The following is a 24,288-nucleotide window of genomic DNA, read 5'->3' as shown; positions in this document are numbered from 1 at the left end:
GCCAGGGTTCTTCGGTTTTCGAGAAGGCTGGAAACGTGCCTACTCATGAATGCTGATGGTTGTGACAGCGCGCGTTTTAAATTTCAAAAATTCGCACCGCTGGGACGTGACAGTGGGTCATTCAAAAAGGCGTGCCATTGCTGTACGTGCGTGGGCGGCTGTCAGGGAGTCGTGCGGCGCATCAGTTTCGGAAAGACGCGTGTCGACGCGACGTCGGTTTCAAAAAGGCGTGCGTTGACGTTTCGCTTTTTTCGGAAAGACGTGCGCCAATCACGTCTCGACCTTATGGGACGTGCGGTCAGCGAAAACGTGGGCCGTCGGATCGTCTTCGATCTGCATGGTCGATTCTTGGTTACTGTAGCTATAAATAGTGGGGGACCCCAGTCGATTTGTCACTTCTGCGGTTTCTCTACTGAGCTCGCGTCCAACTTTTCATCTCGCGTCCAAGTTTTTTCCAGCTCGCGTCAAGGCTGGTTACATAGCCTTCAAGGTTCTTTGGCTTGTTCCAGTCTTTGGAGCCTTCAAACTTTCTTCCGGTGAGTACTTTCCTGAATCCACCTTTTCCCCAATGTCTAGCTTTGATAGCTCAGATGATTCTTCAAGTAGGGCCGACGTAGGTTCTACCAACCGAGCCGTGTCCCCCGACCGCCTTAGTGATCCTGAGGTGGAACTCGAGGACTATGAATCAGTAGGCCGAGCCGCTTCGAGCAGTTTGGCGTCTACCTCCCGTCGAGGTCGGATGCTAGACAGGTTTGGTCCCTCGACCATGACGCCTAAGGGGCTTCAATCCATACTTATGTCCTACAACCTTCCTGGGGGGTATACATATTTTATTCCTTCGGGTAGCTTTCCTTGGGAACACGGTCTTGATGAGATCGTGATTTTTCAAGAGCAGCTCGCTGCGGGGTTGCGACTTCCTTTCCACCCCCTTCTCGTCGAAGTCATAAACCACTTCGGTGTCACCATTGGCCAACTTCATCCGAACTCTATTCGGAACCTGGTGGGGACAGTTTCCCTTTTTTGCGAGCAGAACTTCCCCTTGGACTTAGAGATATTCTCCTCTATCTTGATGCTCAAGAGACAGGCGGGTTCTCTTCTTGGGGGAAGACGGGCATATTACCTTTCTCCTCGCCAGGGTTTTAAGCTTCTGCACGATCTTCCTAATAAGGTCCCGGCGTGAAAGCAAGACTACTTCGGCGTGCAAAGTGCACAAGGATGGCCCTTTCAGACCGGGTGGGGTGAGGCCGCTCCTGATTTAGGCGTTACTCTCGATAAAGAGACGGTGAAGGGCCTCCGGCAATGGGCATGGCAAGGTTTAAAGTGCCATCACTACTTAACGAAGGCCAAGCTTATTGTGGCCGGCCTGAGTTCGGGTAGGTTTCTAGCTATGCGGTTTCTTGCTTGCTTTGTTCTTTTCATTTTTTTTTGATGTCGAACTCGTTTCTACAGGTGTGATGGACGCGGAGAGAACTCGTGGGGGGCGTCTGTTCCAAGGTATAAAGAGGAGGAAGCGGGTCGCCAAGCGAACTCGTACCGAGCTGCCCCTGGATGAGGAGCCCCAAGTTCCAGACCACACGCCGGAGGATCTGCCCAGGGAGCCCGAGGTGACTCCACCGATGCACGAAACTGCTGGGGCGCCTTACGCTGAGACCACTCATACGAGCGCTCCTGCATACTCAAGTGCTCTTGCTCACTCTGGGTCCGCTCATATGCGGGCTGGGCCCTCGGGCTCAGGAGCTCAAGGGGAGTTCAGGAGCGTGTTGACGCCGAACTACGCTCTTCAGAAGAGTAGGGAGGCTACTTTCCCTGAGGATATCGCGGCGTGGACTGATCTTCCCTTGAATCAGGTCGCCTGCCGTGCCGTAACACATGCTATGGTGGTAAGTTAGATTCCGTCTGCCTTTTTCATTTTCTGTCGCTTTTGCTGTTCTTGCTCACTTGTTTCTTTTGGTAGGTGAATTCTTCAATTCATGCCTTAGCGGCCCAAGTGGAGAGGAGCTCGCGACAGGCGCGAGCTGCTGAGGCTGCCGCTCATGCTGCTGAAGAAGCTTTCCGTGCTGCAGAGGCAAATACTCGGGCTGCTGAGGCGGCCGCTTATGCTGCCGAAGAGGCTGCTCGCGTCGCGATGGCCAGGCAGGCAAGGTCTCAGCGTGACGCCGAGGCCATGGCGGTAGTTGTCAAGCATATGGCAGACTTGAAGTTGGATTTGCAGCATCAAGTCGAATATCTTCAGTAGGACATCAGGGAGAGAACACAGATTTTTTCCCAAGGCATTGAAGACGCCAAGAAGAAGGCAGTTGAAGACTACATTGCCTCTTCGCGTTTTGACGATATGATGGTGGATTCTTACAGGAGGGAGTTCAAATTGAGCAGGTGGATAATCCGGAATACGTACCCCGACCTCGATGTTAGTGCCATATCCACTTCGCGTATAACTCAGGAGATGGCCAATGCTGCCGATGGCGAGCCGGACTCTGAAGGAGAGGCAGGGCCTTCGGGTGTTGTTGAAGTGCTTTCTGATGGCGAAGAAGTAGCTCCGGGCATGTAACTTTTTTTTTTTTTTTTTGTAAGTCACTTCTGATGGCCAATGTACTCCTGTTTCTTGCAACGGAATAGATAGTCTTTTTGCCCAAGTGTTCCTTTTCCCCGAACTGATTCTTTGTCGATGCCACTTTGTCCGGGTTATTATACTTCCGCGACCTGTTTTGTCGCGAAGGCTTTTTGCAGCGAACTGATTTTTTTTCCGACCTGATAATATGCTCGACTTCTTTGCTTGTTTACGCCGAGGTTCCTCTTGGCTCTGCATCGTGGCCCATAGGACCTGATTTCGTCCACTTCGCTTGGCGGTTTATAGGTAGTATCACCTTAAGTTCACGATGTTCCACGCTCGAGGTACTTGTTTGCCTTCCAAGGTTTCGAGTTCGTATGCCCCCCCGAGCGCTCTTTTTACTTTATAGGGCCCTTCCCAGTTTGGTCCAAGTTTGCCCATGCCGGGTTCGGGCACCATAATCTTACGAAGGACCAGGTCGCCGACTCGGAAGGTTCGTTTCTTTACTCTGGTATTGTAGTAGCAAGCTACCTGCTGCTGGTATGCCGCTGTTCGGATGTGCGTGAGGTCCCTTACCTCGTCCAATAGGTCAAGGTTGGTACGTAACTTGTCTCCGTTCGTCCGATCGTCGTATGTTTCTAGTCGCAATGTTGGTACTTCGATTTTCGCCGGGATCACTGCTTCGGTGCCGTAGGTGAGGTTGAAGGGGGTTTCTCCTGTGGCAGTTTTTTCTGTAGTTCGGTGAGTCCATAAGACACTTGGTAGCTCTTTGGCCCACAATCCCTTAGCTCAATCCAGACGTGCTTTCAGTCCGCGCAGGATGGCTCTGTTCATTACTTCCGTCTGACCGTTTGCCTGCGGGTGCGCGACTGATGTGAAGTTTTGCCGAATCCCCATGTTCTGGCACCACTCTTGGAACTTGACATCCTTGAACTGCTTGCCGTTGTCGGAGATTAGTACCCGAGGTAACCCGAAGCGACATACTATGTTCTTTCAAAAGAAGTTCAGTATGTTTCGGGCCGTAACAGTTGCCAGAGGTTCGGCTTCTATCCACTTCGTGAAGTAATATACTGCAACAACTATGAATTTTCTTCCACCTGTTGCTGGTGGGAATGGCCCCAGGAGGTCGATGCCCCATTGTGCAAAGGGCCACGGGCTGGCGAGGTGTTTGAGGTCGGAGGCAGGTTGACGGTAGATATTGGCGTGCTTCTGACACTTGTCGCATTTTCTGACGAGCTCGACAGCTTCTGCCATTATCGTTGGCCAGTAGTATCCTTGTCGAAGTGCTTTTTGGGCGAGTGCTCTGCCTCCCAGGTGTCCGCCGCACAGGCCTTCATGAGTGTCGCGGAGTACGAACTCGGCTTTGGCAGGTCCCAAGCAACGCAAGTAGGGGAGCGTGTAGGACCATCGGTATAACCGTTCGTTTATTATGACGTATTTGGCTGCCTGGCGCTGCACCATCTTGGCCGCATTGCGTTCTGCAGGGAGGGTTCCGTCTATCAAGAAGCTCGCGAGTGGGTCGATCCAGCTCGGCTCTGCTTCCAAGACGGGAGCGACCTCCTCTATCCCCCCCGAGAATACTAGGCCGAGGTAAGTCCTCTATGTAAACAGTTCTCATGTTGTTGTGACTTGTGCTGGCTAACCGGGACAGAGCGTCGGCCTTAGTGTTCTCTGACCTCGGAATTTGCCTGATGAAATGTGACTGGAAGTTGAGCATGGATTCTTTTACTTTGGCCAAATATGCGATCATGGAGAGCTCGCGTGCTTCATACTCGCCCGTAACTTGGTTGACCACGAGCTGGGAATCGCTGCAGATGACCAAGTGTTTTGCCTTTACCTTTCGCGCTAGGTCCAACCCAGCTATCAGTGCTTCGTACTCTGCCTCGTTGTTGGATGCTGCGAACTCAAAGCGTAGTGCGTATTCTAATTTCGTGCCGCCCGGACCGCATAAGACTATTCCAGCTCCGTTGCCTTGCCGGTTCGAGGAACCATCCACGTGAAGGATCCAGGGCTCCTCATCCCAGTTCGCGTTTTGCCTGACCAGGAGAGATGCCACACTGGCTGCTACTTCGCGGGGTTCAGACTCTATTGGCTCGGGAGCTTCGGGTTCGCCCGAACTGGGGACCTCGGGCTCGACCTGTGGGGCTTCGTGGCTGAAAGTGCACTCGGCGATAAAATCTGCCAAAGCTTGGGCCTTAATAGCGGTTCTTGGCTTGTACTGGAGGTCGTACTCGCTGAGTTCGATGGCCCATTTCGTCAGTCGACCGGAGACCTCGGATTTGAGTAAAACTTGTCTTAGAGGTTTGTCAGTCAGGACGATGACGGGGTGAGCTTGGAAGTATGGGCGGAGTTTCCGAGTTGCTGTCACTAGTGCGTATGCTAGCTTTTCTATCTGCGGGTACCTTGTCTCTGCTCCCTGCAAAATTTTACTAACATAATAGATGGGTCGCTGGACCTGGTCTGTTTCTTTTATTAGTACCGAACTGACCACCTCGTCGCTTGCCGAGAGGTACAGTTCCAAGACCTTGCCCTCCTCGGGCCGGGCTAAGGTTGGCACACTAGCGAGGTAACCTTTTAGCTCGTCAAACGCGAGCTGGCAGTCCTGGGTCCACTCGAACCCTTTGCCATTGATTGCTTTGAAGAAAGGTAGGCAGCGGTCTGCCGATTTGGACATCAAGCGGTTTAGAGGGGCTATGCGGCCGTTTAGCCTCTGAACTTCTTTTACTTTCCGAGGTGGTCTCATATCTAGAATGGCTTTTATCTTGTCCGGGTTGGCCTCAATACCACGCCGATTGACAATGTACCCTAGGAATTTGCCCGAGGTGACGCCGAAGACACATTTGTTGGGGTTCAATTTCATGCTAAACTGACGCAGGATTTGGAAAACAGAATCTAAGTCTTGTATTAATTCTTGTGAAAACTGAGTCTTGACAACCATGTCGTCTACATAGCACTCTATCTTCGTGCCAATCAGGGGCCGAAACAACCTATTTACAAGTCTTTGGAAAGTCGCCCCGGCGTTTTTTAGTCCGAAGGGCATGACCTTGTAGCAATATAGGCCGAACTCGGTTATGAAGCTAGTTTTTTCCTCATCGGATGGGTCCATCCGGATTTGGTTGTAGCCCGAGTAGGCGTCCATGAAGCTTAGCAACTCATTTCCTGAGGTCACGTCCACTAGGCGGTCAATTTTGGGGAGAGGGAAGCAATCTTTCGGACAAGCTCGGTTCAGGTCGGTGTAGTCGACGTACATGCGCCACTTGCCGTTTACCTTTTTTACCAACACCGGGTTGGCCACCCAGCTCGGGTAATGGACTTCCTTTATGAAGTTTGCTGCGAGGAGCTTCTCGACCTCCTCGTCGACCGCCCTCCAGCGTTCTGGGGCTAGGTTGCGTTTCTTCTGTCTAACGGGTCTGACTACAGGGTCAATATTAAGTTTGTGAATTATCAGGCCGGGGCTAATGCCGGGCATGTCGGCCACGGACCAGGCGAAAATATCTAAATTTTGAAGTAAAAAACTCACCAGTTCGGTTCGTAGGGGTTCCTCGACGGAAGCTCCGACCTGAAGTGTACGAGCTGGGTCCGTAGCCGAAGTCGGGATAAATGGACAATCTACGAGGTTTTTTGATAGTTCAAGGGGTTTGAGACGAGGTGATCCACTTTCTCCCTTGCTTTTATCTGTATTGTGGAAATCCTTTCCCTTTTTTGTAAGAAGGCAGCAGATTCTGGTTGTTGGGAAGTGATGAGGGCGGATTTGGCCCTCCAATGACATTATGACAACTAAGTGCAGCCTCTTGACAACTAAGCAGCTCGCCACATGCAGCTCACCCTCATATAGCCTGGCAACTTAGACAACTCAACACTGCACAGGTAGCTTGCCACAGGCAGCTCGCCACTTACGGGCAGCTTGCCTCCTAGTCAGACCGACCACCGCGTGACAACCCTGAGGAGCTCACCACCGTACCCCCCATTTTATAGGATTGTGACTTGTAACGGCTATATTAGCTCACCCACTCCCCGAGTCAGGTGGAAATGGGCAACCTTACCTGTTGGTGGCTTTATCCCCACCTAACACAAAAGCAGGTCCCGTCACAATGGGAATACAGGAACTGCTCCACCAAACCCGCGAGGACTCCAGTATATAAAGACCTCACCCCCCAGGGGTGAAGGTGATGAGGTGATCCCTGCCCTCTAGCTCTCTCATTCTCTTATATCATTTTCAGCTCTACTACTAAGTGCTGACTTAGCCATCGGAGTGACCTCGCCGGGTAAACACCCTCGGGTTCTCTGATTCAGTTCTCGCAGGTCCCTCAGCTCCCGCCATCTACAAAGATGAGCAGATCATCTCCTCTAGGGAGCAGTCGGGTTGCACAACACCAAGGAACTCCACTTCAATTCCTGAGTCATCGGCCACCTGGAAGCGAACCAACTGACGAGGTACATAGCCAAAAAATTGATACGTGACCAGAAATCGTAACATCAATTGGCGTCGTCTGTGGGAACGCTACAAAAAGCTAAGTTCTCATCCTACAAAAAGCTAAGTCCTCACTTTTAGGAACTGAAGCTCTCGCTTTATAGCTCTAAGGCACTCAGTCGATGGCCTGGCGCAGCTTGGCGCGGTCTGCACGCGGCCTGGCAGCCTGGCACATGCACCGATCTGGCACGACCTGGCATGGGGGCCGACCTGGCAATCTGGCCTAGGCACGAACTGACGAACTAATAAAAGACTTCCTCATCACTTAAAACCCAGTTGCCTCTTCCGCATGGGCAAAGTCTAGGAGTGGACTACGAGTCGCTCCCAAAGCCTAAGGGCTACAATACTGTTTAAGACCCAATCGCCTCTTCGGCATGGGCAAAGTCTAGGAGTGGACCACGAGTCGCTCCCAAAGCCTAAGGGCTACAATACTACTTAAAACCCAATCGCCTCTTCGGCATGGACAAAGTCTAGGGGTGGACTACGAGTCGCTCCCAAAGCCTAAGGGCTACAATACTGCTTAAGACCCAGTCCCCTCTTCGGCATGGGCAAAGTCTAGGAGTGGACTACGAGTCGCACCCAAAGCCTAAGAGGTACAATATTGCACAAGACCCAGCCGCCTAGTCGGCATGGGCAAAGCCAAGGAGAGTGAACTACAAGTCGCTCCCAGAGCCTAAGGGCTAAATTACTAAACTGGCAGAGACCTCGGCACCTTACAGGCAGCTCGCTTCCAAGCAGCTCCCAAAGCCTAAGAAACTGAATCAGTGCTTACGAGCTCATCAAATTACGGGCCAAAAGGAGAAATCAACTCCCTTCACTGAGTTACTTTCAGCTCGAGAGTGGGGGGCAAATGATGAGGGCGGATTTGGCCCTCCAATGACATTATGACAACTAAATGCAGCCTCTTGACAACTAAGCAGCTCGCCACAGGTAGCTCGCTACAGGCAGCTCGCCACAGGCAGCTCGCCACAGGCAACTCACCCTCATATAGCCTAGCAACTTAGACAAATCGGCACTGCACAAGCAGCTCGCCACCAGGCAGCTCGCCACTTACGGGCAGCTCGCCTCCTAGTCAGACCGACCACCGCGTGACAACCACGAGGATCTCATCACCATACCCCGCATTTTACGGGATTGTGACTTGTAACGGATATATTAGCTCACCCACTCCCCGAGTTAGGCGGAAATGGGCAACCTTACCGGTTGGTGGCTTTATCCCCACCTAACACGAAAGCAGGTCCCGTCACAGCGGGAATCCAGGAACTGCTCCACCAAATCCGCGAGGACTCCAGTATATAAAGACCTCACCCCTCAGGGGCGAAGGCGATGAGGTGATCCCTGCCCTCTAGCTCTCTCATTCTCTTATATCATTTTCAGCTCTACTACTAAGTGTTGACTTAGCCATCGGAGTGACCTCGCCGTTAAACACCCCCGAGTTCTTTGATTCAGTCCTCGCAGGTCCCTCAGTTCCCGCCGTCTACAAAGATGAGCAGATCATCTCCTCCAGGGAGCAGCCGGGTTGCACAACACCAGGGAGCTCCACTTCAGTGCCTGAGTCATCGGCCACCTGGAAGCGAACCAACTGACGAGGTACTTAGCCAAAAAATTGATACATGACCAGAAATTGTAACATCAGGAAGGCTTTGCAATTTCTCCTGAGAGGGAAAAGGTCAGTATTCTCCAGTTTGTAGATGATACTTTATGCTTTGTTGATGCTTCTCCTGTTCAGTTGGAACTAATACTTGTGATCTTATCATGATTTGAGGTGGTTTATGGGCTTAAAGTTAACTTGAACAAAAGTTAGATTATTCTAGTTGGTCAAGTTTCAAATTTAGAAGACTATGCTGAGGTGATGGCTTGTCAGATTGAGTTCCTTCTTGTGAAGTATTTGGCACTACCCTTGGGGGAAAAATGGTTTAATTCTTCAGTTTGGGATCCAATCATTGAAAGATCGGAGAAAAAATTAGCTTCCTGGAAAACAAAATACCTTTCTTTTGGGGACAGGGTAACTCTAATAAAAAGTACCCTTTCTAATCTTCCCACCTATTTCCTTTCACTATTCCCTATCCCAAACAAAATAGCAAAAAGATTGGAGCAGCTACAGAGGAACTTACTTTGGAGGGGTTGGGAAGATGAAAAGAAAAATGAACCTAGTGAAATGGGATCAAGTGTGCCTCCCTAAAGAAGAAGGTGGGTTGGGAATAGACCTGTTCATGGGCCGGGCCGGGCCGGGCTTTCACTTGTCACTAATGAAACTATACTAGGTCCAAGCCCGAGCCCGGCCCGACCAACGGGCCTATAACTTGGGCCCGAGCCCTGCCCTGATAAAAAGCCCGAAGCCCGAGCCCGAGCCTGAGCCCGAAGCCCGACCTAATTGAAAAAAAAATTTTTTTTCTTATTCAAATTAGAATTAAAAATTCAGATAGTATTTTTTTTTTCTATTTAAATGAACAATGGGCCTACAAGATGGTATTTTTTCCCTTTCTTTTATATTTTAAAACACAATTTTACATTATTAAATCAAAAAATTTATTCAAATGGACATAATCACATTACTCATTTTAAGTTTAATATTAGGTCGGGCCAGGCCGGGCTTGGGCCGGGCTATTTTGGCAAAGCCCGAGCCGGCTCGAATTTTATGCGGGCCGGGCTTTTTGGCCCAAGGTTAAGCCCGCGAGCCAAAAAGCCTGTTCAAGCCCGCCTGGGAGCCGGGCCGGCCCGGCCTATGAACAGGTCTAGTTGGGAATAAGAAAACTGAAGAGCTTTAATTCAGTCCTTCTCAGTAAGTGGATTTGGAGATTTGCTTCTGAAAGGAATGCTTGGTGGAGAACCCTTTTGGCTGCAAAATATGGGGTGGAGTGGGGTAATTGGAGATCTACGGATCCTCCTCCAAACTGGGGCAGCTCCCTTTGGAAAGGCATCATGAAAATTTTTTCTCTCCTTGGAAGGTGTTTCATTCAAGGTAGGCAAAGGGGGATAGAATTAAATTTTGGAAGGACTCTTGGTGCTTGGAGGGTCCTTTGGCTGATGCTTTTCCTCTCCTATTCCAGTGTGCTACTAACCAAGATTCTTCAGTGGCTGAGAACTATAGCTTTTCTGGAGATTCTATTTCTTGGACCTCCCCTCTTTAGGAGGAGCTTATTTGACTGGGTGTTGGAAGAGATTATGGAGCTGCTGGAGAATCTACAGAATCAGAAGATAGATTTAGCTTTGGAAGACGATTCGGTACTGGAAGACGATTAGGCTCCAAACTGTGCAGCTCAGGTGCCACAGGCTTTCCTGAAATTCAGACTTGGAATCCAACAAGTCCTTCAAAATCCAACTTTCTGGTGTGGACAATGGCCCTAGACAAATGCCTCTCCAGATCTAATCTTGAGAGGCGTGGTATCCAAATTTTGGACTCCTCTTGTGGATTGTGCGGTTCCCTCCCAGAATCTATAGATCACCTCTGTCTTCACTGTTCGGTTTCTTCCCTGGTGTGGGATCATTTCCTGAAATCTGTGGACATCAGCTGGGTTCCAGTCAAGGAGCTTCTGTGCTGCTGGAAAGTTAAAGGCTTAAGCAAGAAAGGAAAGTTAGTGTGGAAGACTATCCCTGTAGCTGTCTTGTGGTCCATTTGGACCGAAAGGAACAATAGAAATTTTTGTAATAGAACTAAAAGTCTTGAAGAGTTAGTACAGAGAGCTGTGGGCAAGCTGTTCTCTTGGGTGTCTCTGTTACTGAGGAGTTTAGACACCTGAACTCGTTCCTGTTGTTTCAGTCTCAGTCTTGGTGGAGTCTGTAACTTGTGTTGTTCTCAGGCCGTCTTTTAGGCCTGGGTTTTGTTGTAATTTCTCCTTTCTGTTTGAATAAAATTACTTTACCTTTCAAAAAAAAAAAGGCCTTAACCCACTAATAGCAATTGTACACATCATCAGATCAGCCAGTTTACCTGGCAATTCAATCTACCCAAAATTAGCCATCTCTTAGAGGGCCTGGTAATGATTCTGTAAACAATAGCAGGTATCTTCTAAGAGCATAATTTCTCTCTCAGTACTCAATGGGTCAAAATAAATGTTGACGGGCCTTCAAAGTTTTCCTTTTCCCCAATAAATTTTCTAGTGAGCCAATAGGGGTAATTGTTGAACCCAATTCTTTGTAACTGGAGTTATTTTGCATACAATCAACTTTCAAGAACAAATGATCATGCTGCATTTCTGTGTCAGCAGTAACATTATTTTTTAATGTGTAAATTGAAGTTCATAGACATTATTAGCATGTCCTTTATGGTGAGATTTGATCATTTTGAATTTATATGAGAATAGTATATTTAGCCAACTTGGTATAAATTGTTCTCAGTTATTCTCATTTCTTTTTGTGTAAATTACTTGCTTTGAGGTGATTTTACTAACGGATATTTAAGTTTTGTAGTACCGTCAGTAACTTTTCTTTTTCTGTTAATTGTATTTTTCCTTACATCATATCTTAAAGTTGTTAGCAACTTTTATTTTTCTCTAATATAATGTCAACATGTTGTTTGTAACAGACCCTAGAGCTATTGTCGGCCATCTTAAATGATCAACAAGAAGTCACACAAATTCTTCTTCAACCTTTGATGGAATCGAATTTGCCAGCTCTTCTGATTAATCTGTTGGCATTTGAGGTGAATAGGTTAACTGGGGAGCGAACACCTGACAGGTATTTTTTTATCAGTAATACTTAAAAACATTTTATTAAAATATGTATGGAAATGATGTACAAGCCTGTATCAGTCATTCTTTAAAGGTAGATAGCCTGGATAGCCACATTATCAAGAGCTTGGCATGATAGTTACAAATTCCTGCTTTGGGGATTAAACCCCAATATATTTGGCTTCTACCTACCTCTTGTTTTGCAAGCCTTCAACACTTTTGGCAAATCTTGGAATCCATCTATAGGCTGTCCTCAGTTCTATTGCTGGCTTGGTGATTTTGAAGCAAGAACCAATGAGTCAAATATAGAATTTTCTGTATTTTTGCATTTTAGATGTGTGTGTGTGTGTGGGGGGGGGGGTTGGTTGGTTGTTTTATATGTTGTCTGTGGGGTATGACCTTAGAGTTTGATTTATATAGTGATAGTTCACTAGTATTTAAAATTTCAGTCATTGGATAAGTAATTCAGGAGTTAACTGTGTTTGCTTATGATAGTGGCAGATCTGTAATTTTTGTTTTTTCTTAGTTCTAGTAGCATTGATCCCTCTCAATGGTGTCCATATATATCTGTCTAGACTCTAGAGCCAAATAGCATAGGCAAGGCTATTGGATTGCATTTAAGTTATTTTTCAGCATATTATGCTTGTGCTGACTAATTCCCATGCCTTAAGGGTGATTATAGGTATCCTATTAAGTGATTTCAGTTCTCTTTATTTTCTCTTTGATCTTTCCAGATGTCATTACAGCCATCAGCCATAAGTTTTGCATCAAAAGACATTCATTAATATACTCAAAGGATTGGAACTGATCTAGGTGAAGGTCCCTCCCCCAAACCAAAACTTGGAATTTTCTTATTTTAGCCATTTTTGTCTTTTTGTATCACAACTCTCTGATCACTCCCATATTTAAACAGCTCCATATGCCTAACATACTTTCATCCCTCCAAATAACATCTCAACAATCCACCTAAAATCCTAGATTCTCTACTTTTAGAGTTTTCTCCTATTCCTACAATTTTTGGCCTTCTGTGTCCATCATTACTCTAAACTTGATCAAATTGTTATAGACCTATTTTCTTATTTCTAAGTTTTTCACCATTGTGGGACAATTATATAGTTTTTATGATAAAGTTCATAAGGGCATAAACCTTTTCTAACCTAACCAATCTATATTTTTACTCCTAAATCACTCCTAAACTCATCCTAACCCTCATAAAACTCCATTCCTTGGCCATTCAAGTCCTACATCAAGTGGTATCAGGCCTGCCAATCAAGATGTCCTAGCGTGATGACTTTGGCAGCCGGCAGCCGGCAGCCTTAGCCCTTGTAAAACAGCCTGTATCTCTGTCTTAGTGGAATTACCATAATCAGCTGGCCTGGAGTGATATGCCTTTCCAAATTATGAAATTGCCCCCAACTCTAGAAATTCCTGGATTTCCCAAGTTGCAACTATCAAGGTTCAGTTTGATCATGCTGGGGGTTAGAGGAAGCCGTCATAATGATTGACACCTGAAGGTCCCTTAAACATCCTTTTTCTCTTTTGCATGACACACTATCATTTAATTTTTGACACAATCAACCCTAAAGATCCCTCCTGGTTCTTTGCTGGCAAATAAAACTCTGTAATAACTTAATAATAGGACATTGGGAAATGATCGTCTTGTAAAAAATTTGTGTATGATAAACTATCTGACATTTTACAGGTTCTATTGATCTCAATATGTTCTATTTTTCTTTGTGGTTTGAAGAAGTATTTTGGAATGGGATGAGAAACAATAAGATGCATCATGTGCATCACAGCTATTTATCCCATGCTAGTCATTGGCATGCCATGCTCTTCATTTCTAAAACCTAATTTTTCATTTTAGGTTGTGAACTTGGTTTAAATACCTAATGCAACAGTTGTGAGGATATCCATATTTACATATCTTGGCAAACTTAAAAATCGAAAGCTATCTGGGTCTCTCTCTTTGTCTCTATTTCTATCTCTATCTCTCTCTGTTCTCGTATGGTAATTATTAAGGTCTTCTGTTAGACCATTTTCCTGAAAGCTTCCCTTTTCTTCCATTATCATGTAGATGTGGTTACATTACCATGTGGTGCTTGTGAAAATACTCAGGAGCAATTGGCATACAATCTCAGTTGTTTGATGTTCAAACTTTATCCTATTTCAGGTATTCTGTTATTGAAACCATTCTTCGCACAATTGAAGCTCTTTCTGCTGCTGACAATTATTCACAAGTGGTCTCTTCAAATAAGGAGCTTTTCAGACTAGTTTATGGTTTAGTCACACTTCCTGATAAAGCTGAGGTGTATATACATTGCCTGAGAGCCCTATTGCATTTGGTTTTTAGATTGTTTTGTGGATTTGTTTTTAATATATATATAGTGGGATTTCAAAGTTCAAACTTTACCCTTGGAATAGAAAAGTAGATACATTGCCTGAAAGCCCTATTGCATTTGAATTTTGTGGATTTGTGGAGAATCCCTGAAAGCCTCTTTTTTTTTTGGCTTTTACCTTTTCCTGGGGGGTGGGGGTTCATGACAGGAGTTTCGAAGGGTCTCTCCCAAATTGCATACTTCAACAGAAAAGTGCAAATTCAAGATGCCCATAGGAAATGATTTAGAAAACGGGAATAAAATAATAACTAAATTAAACATAAAAATATAATATTAAATGCAATAATTCGAATAGAATTGTTATTAACTGCTACTGAGTAATTATTCTAATATATATAATATTAGATTAATGTAAAAATAGTTAATATTATAACTATGGTTATATAATAATTCTATATAATAAAATATTTGTTTTGTTTTGTTTTACAAAAGGTTTAAGTATATTTTAAAATTTTCCTCATCCATAAGTATACGGGATATAATTATATCTCATTACATTATGAAGCTTGAATAATCATGGATATGACACTGAACAGAGTGGAATGGTGAAACACGATTTATGTAGCCCATTCCGTATAGTTGGGACAAGTTTTAGATGATGATGAAGATATCATCAAGCTTGAAATGTAGATTAGGAGAAGATAATTAAACTATTAGACATACATTTCTCATTCTAGATTTTGTCAACCAGTGCATATAGTCAATACTTATGGATATTTCTGAGCAATATATATATTTTATTACAGATAGCCAGCTCTTGTGTTACTGCTGTAGTCTTGGTTGCAAATATTTTGACTGATGCCCCTAGTCTGACTTCAGAGATTTCACAAGGTAAACTAGCTATTATTATTTAATTTGAGCATCTTCAAGAACTTCACTGCTAACGAGTTGCGCATTTGTCCTATCTAGATATTTCCTTCTTACAGGGCCTTCTAGAGATTCTTCCTTTTGTTTCTGATGATCCAGAGGCACGGAGTGCACTCTGGAGTGTCTTGGCAAGGATATTAAGTGAAGTTCAAGAAGATGAGACGGGTCCCACAACTCTACATAGCTATGTATTGAATCTAGTAGACCATTTGGATTTTATCGAAGAAGATCTCATTGATCACCAGTCGGAGGATTTAGCTGGAGATGATAAGAGGCTAACTACTGTTCTGAAAACAAACATGACCAAATCTGTATCCTTATCTACCCATAGTAGAAGATACTAGAGAGAAGTGCATCAAAGTCACTTGCTGTCTTCAGGTGTTTCGTTTATGTTTAGCTGTACATATGGGCATTGACTTGTAATCTTGTTTCCCTTCATTCTCTATCTCAGCTTAGCAGGATGCAGAGTATTTTGAATCGGTGGACTACCACAAAGGGTGATGTTTCAAGAGAGGATTCGGTAAGAGATGACCATGTGGATGAAAGAAAAATTAATAAACTGCTACACTTCTGTCATAAATACATTACATGAGTATAGTGCTCAATGTTTTCATCTTCCCATGTAATCTGTTTTTGATACACACAAACCACTATAAAATAGAAATCTCTCTCTCTCTCCTGCTATGGGTATTTCTTTGCACAAGTTTTCAAATATTCAACTGACCCTTTTAATACCATACGTTAATGTAATTAAAGCAGGAGCCACTTCTCGCTTGGTTCTTGGCCCAGCATAGAGCCATATAATCATTCAATCAGGATTTAGGAAGGTATAACCCCATTAGTGGTTCTTGGAGGAAGCCAAAGACATTGGTGCATCCATGGGGACTTGATTTCTTTTTTTTTTATTTGTTTTGGAGATTGAAAGCTTTAAAATTCCTTCAAAAAAGAGCTTTTGCGAATCGAACAGAACAATACTAACCATACGGACATTTGTGGTATATGGCAACATAGGCATGGCTAGAATTGGATTAGAAAGCAAAATCAGTCCTAGACATCTCTCTCTCTCTCAACAATTCAAAAGGCTGGTCAAGCACTCATACAGATACAGTTATGATTGCTAGCAGGCATTTCGAGTACATGAGCTCATAAAGGCAAAAATCTTACAATGTAGTGAATGATAAGGTCCAGGTTCCAGACCCACCATCCCATTGACCCTTGTGGAATCCTACTGGAGAACTAAACTGAATGATTACCAACCCACAACCGACACTGACGACTGCAACAGTGATTTATGATTAGAGTATTTCTGTTTTCGTCGTCGTCCCTTCTCTATATTTGTTCATCATGAATTCGAACATTCAGTCTTCTGAGCCAGACAGAATGAAGAATCATGTGATAGACATCAAACCTCTTGGGTGGAAAGTTCACTTCGAAATGCTTCCTCACCAGAAGCCCCCTCCTCTGCAGCCTTATATACTGCTTTGAAGATATATTCAGTAAAATCCTCTTCAGGTTGGGAATTTGATTTACTGGAACCTCAACTGAGAAGGACCTCCAGTTCAGAACATCGCTGAAAGGTGGCACATAATGGTCTGAAATCAACACAGGAACACAGCCCACATACAGTGCCTCGACAACTCGGGGGCTTGCCACCTCGTACCCACTCGGGCAGATGCAATACTTGCTCTTCCTCATCATGTCGTAGTAAGACAGACCTCTTGGGAGGGACTCATAAACCTGTACATCTTCATATTTGTTCTTCCAGTGCTCAAACAGCACTGGCCGGACGGGCCCGTGCAGTTTTCCGGCGAAGAATGCTAGGGTTGGGCGATGAGAAGGAGATGGGCCACCAATCAAACCCTTGATTTCTCTTGTTACCATATTGATTTCTGGGAAGGATGCATCCTTGGCCGGGTTGAATCCTTCAGAGGTGTTTGCATTACAGAGAACCCGGATACCATTGTTGTACAGATGTGGAACATAGGTTGATGTGGCTGGCCCCTGTCAAATAAGGAGATGAGAAAGTCTAATTGGAGACATCAAAGGAAATATCATGTGGGTGGGCCCATTTTGTTTTTTAGCAAGACTCCCAATTTCAACCCATGATCCAACCCATTTGATCCCATGGCTTTTATTGGATAGCCGGTGAAGCCCAGTCAATCCCATGACCAACAAAATTCTGAGAATACTTGGAGAGGGGAATTGATGAAGAAGAAGAAGAGGAAGAAAAATGTCTTACCCAGTCATGGCAAGAAAGCATGAAGTGATCGGCGGCAAGGCTTCTATTCCAGTAAGGGTATTTTCCGGCGATGATGTTGACGTAGTCGGTAACAGTGTGTTTTATGGGGCCAATGTCATGGGAGTCGCGCACATAGACGAATCGAACCATCATTGCAACACTGAAGGGCAGGAAGAATACGTGGGCCTCTTCAGGATCTTGGGTTCTAAAGCGTTTGTCCATCTCCATCTGGTGAATGAAGTTTCCCTCCGACGAGTATATGCTTCCACAGGGACCGTTGTGGAACAGTGGTGGCTCCCCTTCTTCATAGACGAAGACTTTGAACTGTTTCTCCATTTCCAGATAACTCCTACATTGAGAAACAAATGAGAGAGAGAGAGAGAGAGAGAGAGAGAGAGAGAGAGAGAGAGAGAGATTATAGTTTTTACTATACTTGGTACCTGTGGAAGGCTTGGGCATTCCAATACATGGGGCCTTGTGGGACATAGTCTAAGTCTGGAGTTTGGTTCCTCTTCTGATGAGCAGCTTCTCTTATTGTGGCTCGAGCTCTTGAAAGGCCTGCTTCAAGCCTCTCCAATTTTCTTCTGCGTTTTTTCTGCACTTCTGCCACAGCAGACGCATTAAGCCTCTCTGGTTTGTTCTCTTCTTCGGGCACCTTCATTATTACCGGAGAAACATCATACCCATTAAGTGATCTCTCTAGTTTACCATCTTCCTCCACCTCCATTGTTGCTGGACCAACATCAGCTGCCTTCATCGTTACAGGGGAAGCATCAGATCTGTCAATTGCACTCTGCAACTCCTTTACATTTCTTTCATCCTACAAATAAATATAACAGAAAAGAAGTAACCTTTCAGAGTTTTAGTCCTAAATTCATGGTGGAACCATGATTAGACAAGTCTTTAGAGGTCAAATATTAGATACTACTCTTACGAGTTGTTGGGTTTCGAAAATCTCTTTAGCCAGCACTGAAGAAGAGCGATTGAAGATGGAAGTATCAGAGAGAGTTTCTTCTACATGATGAAGGCCCACCACCTTCGGAGTCAGATGTATCTTCAACTGCTGCTCACCTTCTTTGGTTGATAAGCTAGTCGTCGTCATTGTCATAACAGTTGTAGTCGAAGAAGAAGAAGAAGGAAAACCAGATCCCCATGGCCATGGATAATAAGATAAGGAAACCCAAGTAGAGGTTCTTGGACCTACTACAGAAACAAACCCAGAAACCAGAACCAAAGGAACTACAAACAGAAGGAGCTTAAGTGATGAAGATGAAGATGCCCAACGAGATGAGACCTTCACCCAGTCCTTCATCCTCTCTCTTTCTCTCTCCCTCTCTAGAAGAGTGGCGATAGAAAGGCTTTAATAAATCGAACAGGGAACATAAAAAGAGAGAGAGAGAGAGAGAGAGACCTTTTCTCTTTGGCTGGCTGTGTATAGTTATGTCTGGTTTGCAGATTTGCAGAGAAAGGAGTGGTGTTGGCTGGATAGAGGAAAGACATTTGGTGATAAAGGCGTGGTGCCACCAGGCCACGAGGCCAAGCGTCCTCGTGCTCGGTTCTTGATTCTGATTTCCCCATGCAAATTTGCGATATCCCAGGTTTGTCCCTCCCCTACCCCACCGGCCAACGGCAATCTGACTATCTTAGTCCGGATCTGCTCCTCACTTAGCGGTTAGCGCGCCTCACACCGACTTCACGGCATATCCTGCCGCACATCGGAAATCTTCCGTACTTCGTATTTATTATTATGAGAGATGATTCAGGGTGGCATGTCGCTGTGAGACGCGTTCTGTGCGGAATCACAGATCCCAATTTCTGACAATCTATCTATATCTAAAAGGTAAAAGGAAAGGGGTAGGTTACCATATAACTCACGTTTCTCTATCCCTTTCATTTTTTCAAAATGTGCTTATGTATTTTTAATTGAATTATAAAAAATGTATTAAGTTACATTAAAAACTTTATTTGGTCTTAATTTTTTTTAATAAAATTCATCATTACTTTCTAATAAAATCATTTTTAACCCCCTTCCCCAATCATTAATGTTTGTAACATCTTTATGGAATTAACCTGAATCCAAACTAATATTAAAGTCTAAATTTATCAACTTAAATCTAATTAAATTTCTATTTAAATTATGCATTTGTACGGATTTACTTGCTATAAAATCAATAAAATCGGCAAATTGATTCCAAATCCCTTTGGAGATCGCATTATTAAAGCTTCACAAGGTCACACTTGTTTACACTACAAAACAATTTCTTGGATCTCTCTCTTTTCTCATTCTCAACTTGCTCCCTCTCTTCTAAGTTAATACTTCTAGGGCTGAGTATAATTTTGGTTTTGATTTAATCGATTTTTCAGTCGGGTTCAATTTTATTATTTAGTTATTTTGTATTTTAAGTATGGGTTTCATTATTATAATTGATAAATCGATTAACCAAAAAAACTGATTTACCTTTATAATTATATATTTTTAATATTATTTATATTATAATTTATAAATTTCATTAATATTTAATGCATTATGCAATATACATCAATACTTCATTTAATGCCATGTTTCCATAAAAAGCAAACTCAACGTCTAAGCGTTTTCCTTCTTCAATCGGCCTCTCTTAACTCTCTAATTTCTTTCTAATCTCTTTGCATTTGAAAATTTAGATTTTGGAATACAATCGAATAGGCTGGCCGCTGGCCTGCTGCATTGTTGCTGCCTACTAGGTGAGGGGCTGAGGGTTCTTCCTCAATCGTCAATCCTGTCCTGCCGAGTGCCATGGCTGCCGGCTGCCGCTGCGTCTGCTTTGCCTCTACGTGAGAGTGTGAGACCTGAGATGTGAGTCCTCCTGTTTCAGTTTAAGAGATAGAGAGTCAGTCTAACGTAACCAAGACTCAATACTTTAAGTCTTGCATCTTTTTCCGTTCTTTTAGGGCCTTCAAGTTCAATCGTTTACCTCCAATTACAGCCTTAAAGTTATAGGTAACTTCTTATTTTTCTTCTTTTTAATCAAAATATCCAAAAATAATAAAAAAAAATGATTTGGTTTAATCGATTTTCACATATTTCGGTTTTGATTCGATTTACCATCTTATTAAATCAGTTTTGAAAATTTCAATTTTTCGGTTTGGTTTTGAACCAAAAAAACCGAATTCTCACCCTACACACTTCCCACTACTGAGATTCATATAAAATGATATAATTGCCCTTCATAAATTATAGCTGTCAATGGGTTGGGTCTACCTAAGAGAACAGAACCGATTATATCAGTTGTTATTATTCTGAGTTTTTTGCCCACAAAGGCCACATGCACATCTCAGTGTCTACTCCTGTATTTGTAATTGGGAAATGTTCCGAATGCACGTTGAGATGTGCTGTGGGGCGCACATCTGATCTATTATAAATGGGGTGGAACTGGGTTTTGCAATTCAGAACCAATGTTTTCTGATAAAAGAATTAATACCGATTATGTAATTAATAATATATCAAGGCGTCGCGGTTTTTTTTTTTTTTTTTGTAATTTTTGTTATGTTTTATGTTTAAAAATAATTTTTATATAATACATAGAAGATAATTGTAGTTAAAAAAAAAAAGCTTAGGTCTATTTGATTCACAATTAGAATTGGAATCCAAAATGGGAATTAACTGAAATGGAATTGTTATTTCTAAGGATGGGGAGGGAATGACCATTAAATCCATTCTACCAGGTCAAATAGTTGGAATCCGAATGGATTAACTGATTCTCATTCCAGACTCTTATTCCTGTAAGCCAAATTAACAAATTCTTATTGTTTTATATGCATAATTATAGTTTACTTTAGTGTTATTTTTATTAAGGTTATGTATACTATTTATAAAAAGAGCGACTTTCATTTTAGAATTTTTATTGGATGTTTTCTTTTCTTTTTGTCTAAACATACAATGGGCATAAAGGGGGCATATATATCCTTTACTCTCATCTTAAAAACTGCCCACTTATAACTTAATGTTCATTTATAACTGTTCAAAATCTGTTCATGAATTATAAAAATTTTGTCTTAGAGATACTATCACGTGCAAATGCACGCACATGTTTATTAGTATTATTAAAAGTGAAATTCCAATCAAGGTTTTCAAATCGTCGTTGATCCAGATAGTCGGACCGTTCGGCCTGGGAACCGTTTAGGCAACTGGTTCTGTTTTACCCCAAACCTGATCTTTGGTAAAAAAAAACCATTGAAAAAATCAACAGCCTGTTGACCCGGGGGTCAAACCGTCGACCCATCGACCAGTTCAACGATTTTGACTATTTTTTATTTTTTAATTTTCTTAATTTGTTTGTTAGAATGGGTTGTCCATTCAAATCAAACGGTCAAGCCATCGACCCAAAAACCGATGGCCAAAACAGTTCTATTTCTGGGTCATTTTTTAAAACGTTGATTCCAATTGAAAAGAAGCTACGTATTATAGAATTTTTTATTATATATTGTCCCCGTTAATAATTGGTTTGGTTCTGGTTCTGAATTCTGAATTTTGTGTCCCTACAATAATTGGGTTGGGCCGGTTCCACCCTTTTTCGGACCAGACCCGATCCATTAGGGGTTCTTATCGAAAATATGACATTCCTTTAAATATATGCGTTGAACCCAATCAAACGGTTCATTTTCGCCATCTTATACATCTGATAATTTGAACGGACAGAAGGCAATGTGGGGTTAACTACAACACGTGGACCCGGGCCCATTTGCCAGTCATTCGGAGCCCCGTCGACTCGTAAATAGATCTTGCTTACCAATGCAGCAACTTTCAGTCTTGTTTTTCTTTCCGAGGAAGGAATTGAGAAGCGAGAAGGATTTTACGTGTCTGCAACGGACAACTGGAGTTTCGAAGTCCCCACATGTGGTCTCTTTAGACCTGTGTCGGATCCGGGTTCCCGGAGTTCTTGGGTTATGTAGGTTAACTGAAATACCGGTTACGGTTTGCCAAGGTTGGTGAGCATGTTTTACTAGTTTCTGAACGGGAGTCACCGGCACATCCGGTTAAGTAATGGTGAAAACAGATAACACGCCCACCCAAGCCTTGCCATTTGCCAATGTATCCGTAACGTGCACGTTAGTGTTTCTGCAGTCTTGCGGTTTCTTCTTGTTGGTTTAATCGGGTCGGACCTGAGAGCTGAACCGTTCTGGGTTGCTTGGCTCTTTGACCGTGGAAACCTCCAGCATAGAATCTTCACGAGGTAGGACTGAATAAAGTGAGAAATGATCGGGGAAGGGGCCAACGGGTTGGTCGGTCCAGCTGGTGGAGATGGAGGTATACGAACCAACTAGACCGGATGGTTCGAAATAAACGGTTGAGGGTTGATTGAGTCATTGCCTCATCGGTTTGAGTGTTTTTAATGGTTTTTTTTGGGTTTGATGATTCACTTGACTTGATCAATCTAATTTTCATTTGTGCTAATAGTCTTGGAAATGCAAGCGGCCTCAGGCTCATCTTGACCTGTTTGACCTGCATTGATCACAGTTTGATCTATAATGAGATCAGTATAAGCTTCTCTCCAATCTAAGGATTTTTTCTCGGTTCCAACCCCCCCCCCCCCCCAAAAAAAAAAAAAAAAATAATAATAATAAAATAAAAACCTCCAATCCAAGAATTTCAAATCCCCAAAAAGAATGAAAGATCCATACCATCACACATTTCTTCTATCATTTACTCTTTCTTTGTTTATTGTATTCTGTGATATCCCAACCTTCATTAATGGAGTTACTGTGATCCCCAAAATCTCCATTGGTCAATTAATTTCAATATTGGGAGGATTTAGGTAAAATCATGATCGAGATCCAACTAAGGTTAGATATCAACTTGTTTGGTTGCATCCAAAAGATGTCAAGAAGAACAACTCAACTAGAACTCTTGACAGTTAACAGAAGACAGTTTAACAGCCAAAAAGATGGACATTGCATCATACTTCAACTTGCAGAGTTGAAAAGATCTTCCAGAACTAAAGTTTAAAGTTTTAAACCTATTTATGGGTCCTCGGATCAAGGTTTTCATCCCATCATTGACCTGGTTGGTTGGACCGATCAACCTGTCATCCAGCCAGGAATCTGAGTTTGTTTAGCCCCTGACCCTTTTGCTAAAAACCATAGATTAAGTCAACAGCCTGGTGACTCAACTGGTCAAACCATTGAACCATTTTGTTTACTGGGTTGTTAATATTAAACTTATTTTTTTGACAAATTCAGTAATGTTTAGAAAATAATTGTAAAAATGGTGAGGAGAAGATTTTTTTGACTTTTTTGGACCAAGTTGCCCTTAACGATACCCAAAAGATAATTTGTACTCCTCTCTCCCTCTTATGCTATTTTTGCAAAAAGCTCATTTTCTTATCTCATTATTCCTGCAACATCTCTCTAGTGTTAAAATAATTTAATCAAATAAAATTAAAAAAACTACTCTAGACAATGAGTAAATTCATTATAAAGCAGTAAGTTTTCCTCACATTGATTGGCATACTTGTTCCAAATAGTTCTGGAGAGAGAATAGAACTAGCATTGATAGTCTCAAGCAATTTAATTTTGCAAGTTGTGAATGAACCAAGCAAACTCAGCCTCCCGAGTCTCCAAATGATCTTCATGTTCTTCAAACACCTATATCTAAAATGCAGTAGACTTAAAAATTTTCTTCCAGGAATCAGATCTAACTCTAAGCACACTGAAAACCAAAGTTTCTACTAGATTTCAGGTATTCTAGTTCCAAAATCAAGCTGCTGCAGTAATTAAGTTTTTCTGGAATCTTCAAATCTCACAATCTTATGCAGGATAATCTCATATTTGGAAACTCTATATCACATTCTCAACCATATATTCTAACAGAGAAGATTGGAACATTTTCTTTATCTACAGGTACTTGAGACCAGTCACAAATGAGCTCTGTGAAGATGGCATTATCAATTATATTATAGGGGATTCATGGATGAAGAAACAAGCAATAGTCCAAAAAACCTAGATCGCATTCTCCCCTTCTCTTTTTTTTTTTTTTTTTTTTTTTCTGCTTTTAAATCTTGCACAGACACCGTTGTTGTGGATCAAAGCAGAAATGAGATTCCCATTCAAAAAGA

At 43.2% G+C, this 24,288-nt stretch overlaps 2 protein-coding genes across 12 annotated transcripts in view; one reads left to right on the top strand and one right to left on the bottom strand.

Annotated features, from left to right (window-relative positions):
• Positions 1-15,639, top strand: part of LOC148871012 (ARM repeat superfamily protein) — a 38,791-nt gene extending 23,152 nt beyond the window's left edge. For all 11 annotated transcript variants that reach the window (XM_088968380.1, XM_088968374.1, XM_088968375.1 and 8 more), the window contains 5 exons: positions 11,545-11,696; positions 13,863-13,998; positions 14,835-14,919; positions 14,998-15,266; positions 15,407-15,639. In XM_088968380.1, coding sequence (XP_088824506.1) covers positions 11,545-11,696; positions 13,863-13,998; positions 14,835-14,919; positions 14,998-15,266; positions 15,407-15,547 — 783 coding nt within the window. In that variant the 3' untranslated portion in view covers positions 15,548-15,639. The remainder of the gene's footprint in view (positions 1-11,544; positions 11,697-13,862; positions 13,999-14,834; positions 14,920-14,997; positions 15,267-15,406) is intronic.
• A 314-nt stretch (positions 15,640-15,953) lies between these two features.
• Positions 15,954-18,724, bottom strand: LOC148871011 (putative glycosyltransferase At5g03795). The gene is made up of 4 exons (XM_088968368.1): positions 18,129-18,724; positions 17,635-18,014; positions 17,195-17,543; positions 15,954-16,956 (listed from the first exon to the last, which is right to left on the bottom strand). Exons 1-4 carry the CDS (start codon positions 18,504-18,506, stop codon positions 16,285-16,287), a joined length of 1,779 nt encoding a protein of 592 aa, XP_088824494.1. The 5' UTR covers positions 18,507-18,724; the 3' UTR covers positions 15,954-16,284.
• Between the last annotated feature and the right edge of the window lie 5,564 nt (positions 18,725-24,288).

This window comes from Nelumbo lutea, chromosome 2 (genome assembly GCF_056320005.1).
Source record: "Nelumbo lutea isolate HS-2025 chromosome 2, American lotus-T2T, whole genome shotgun sequence".
Taxonomy (NCBI): Eukaryota; Viridiplantae; Streptophyta; class Magnoliopsida; order Proteales; family Nelumbonaceae; genus Nelumbo; species Nelumbo lutea.
The sequence above is the reverse complement of the archived record's forward strand: the minus strand, read 5'-3'. Positions and strand labels throughout refer to the sequence as shown.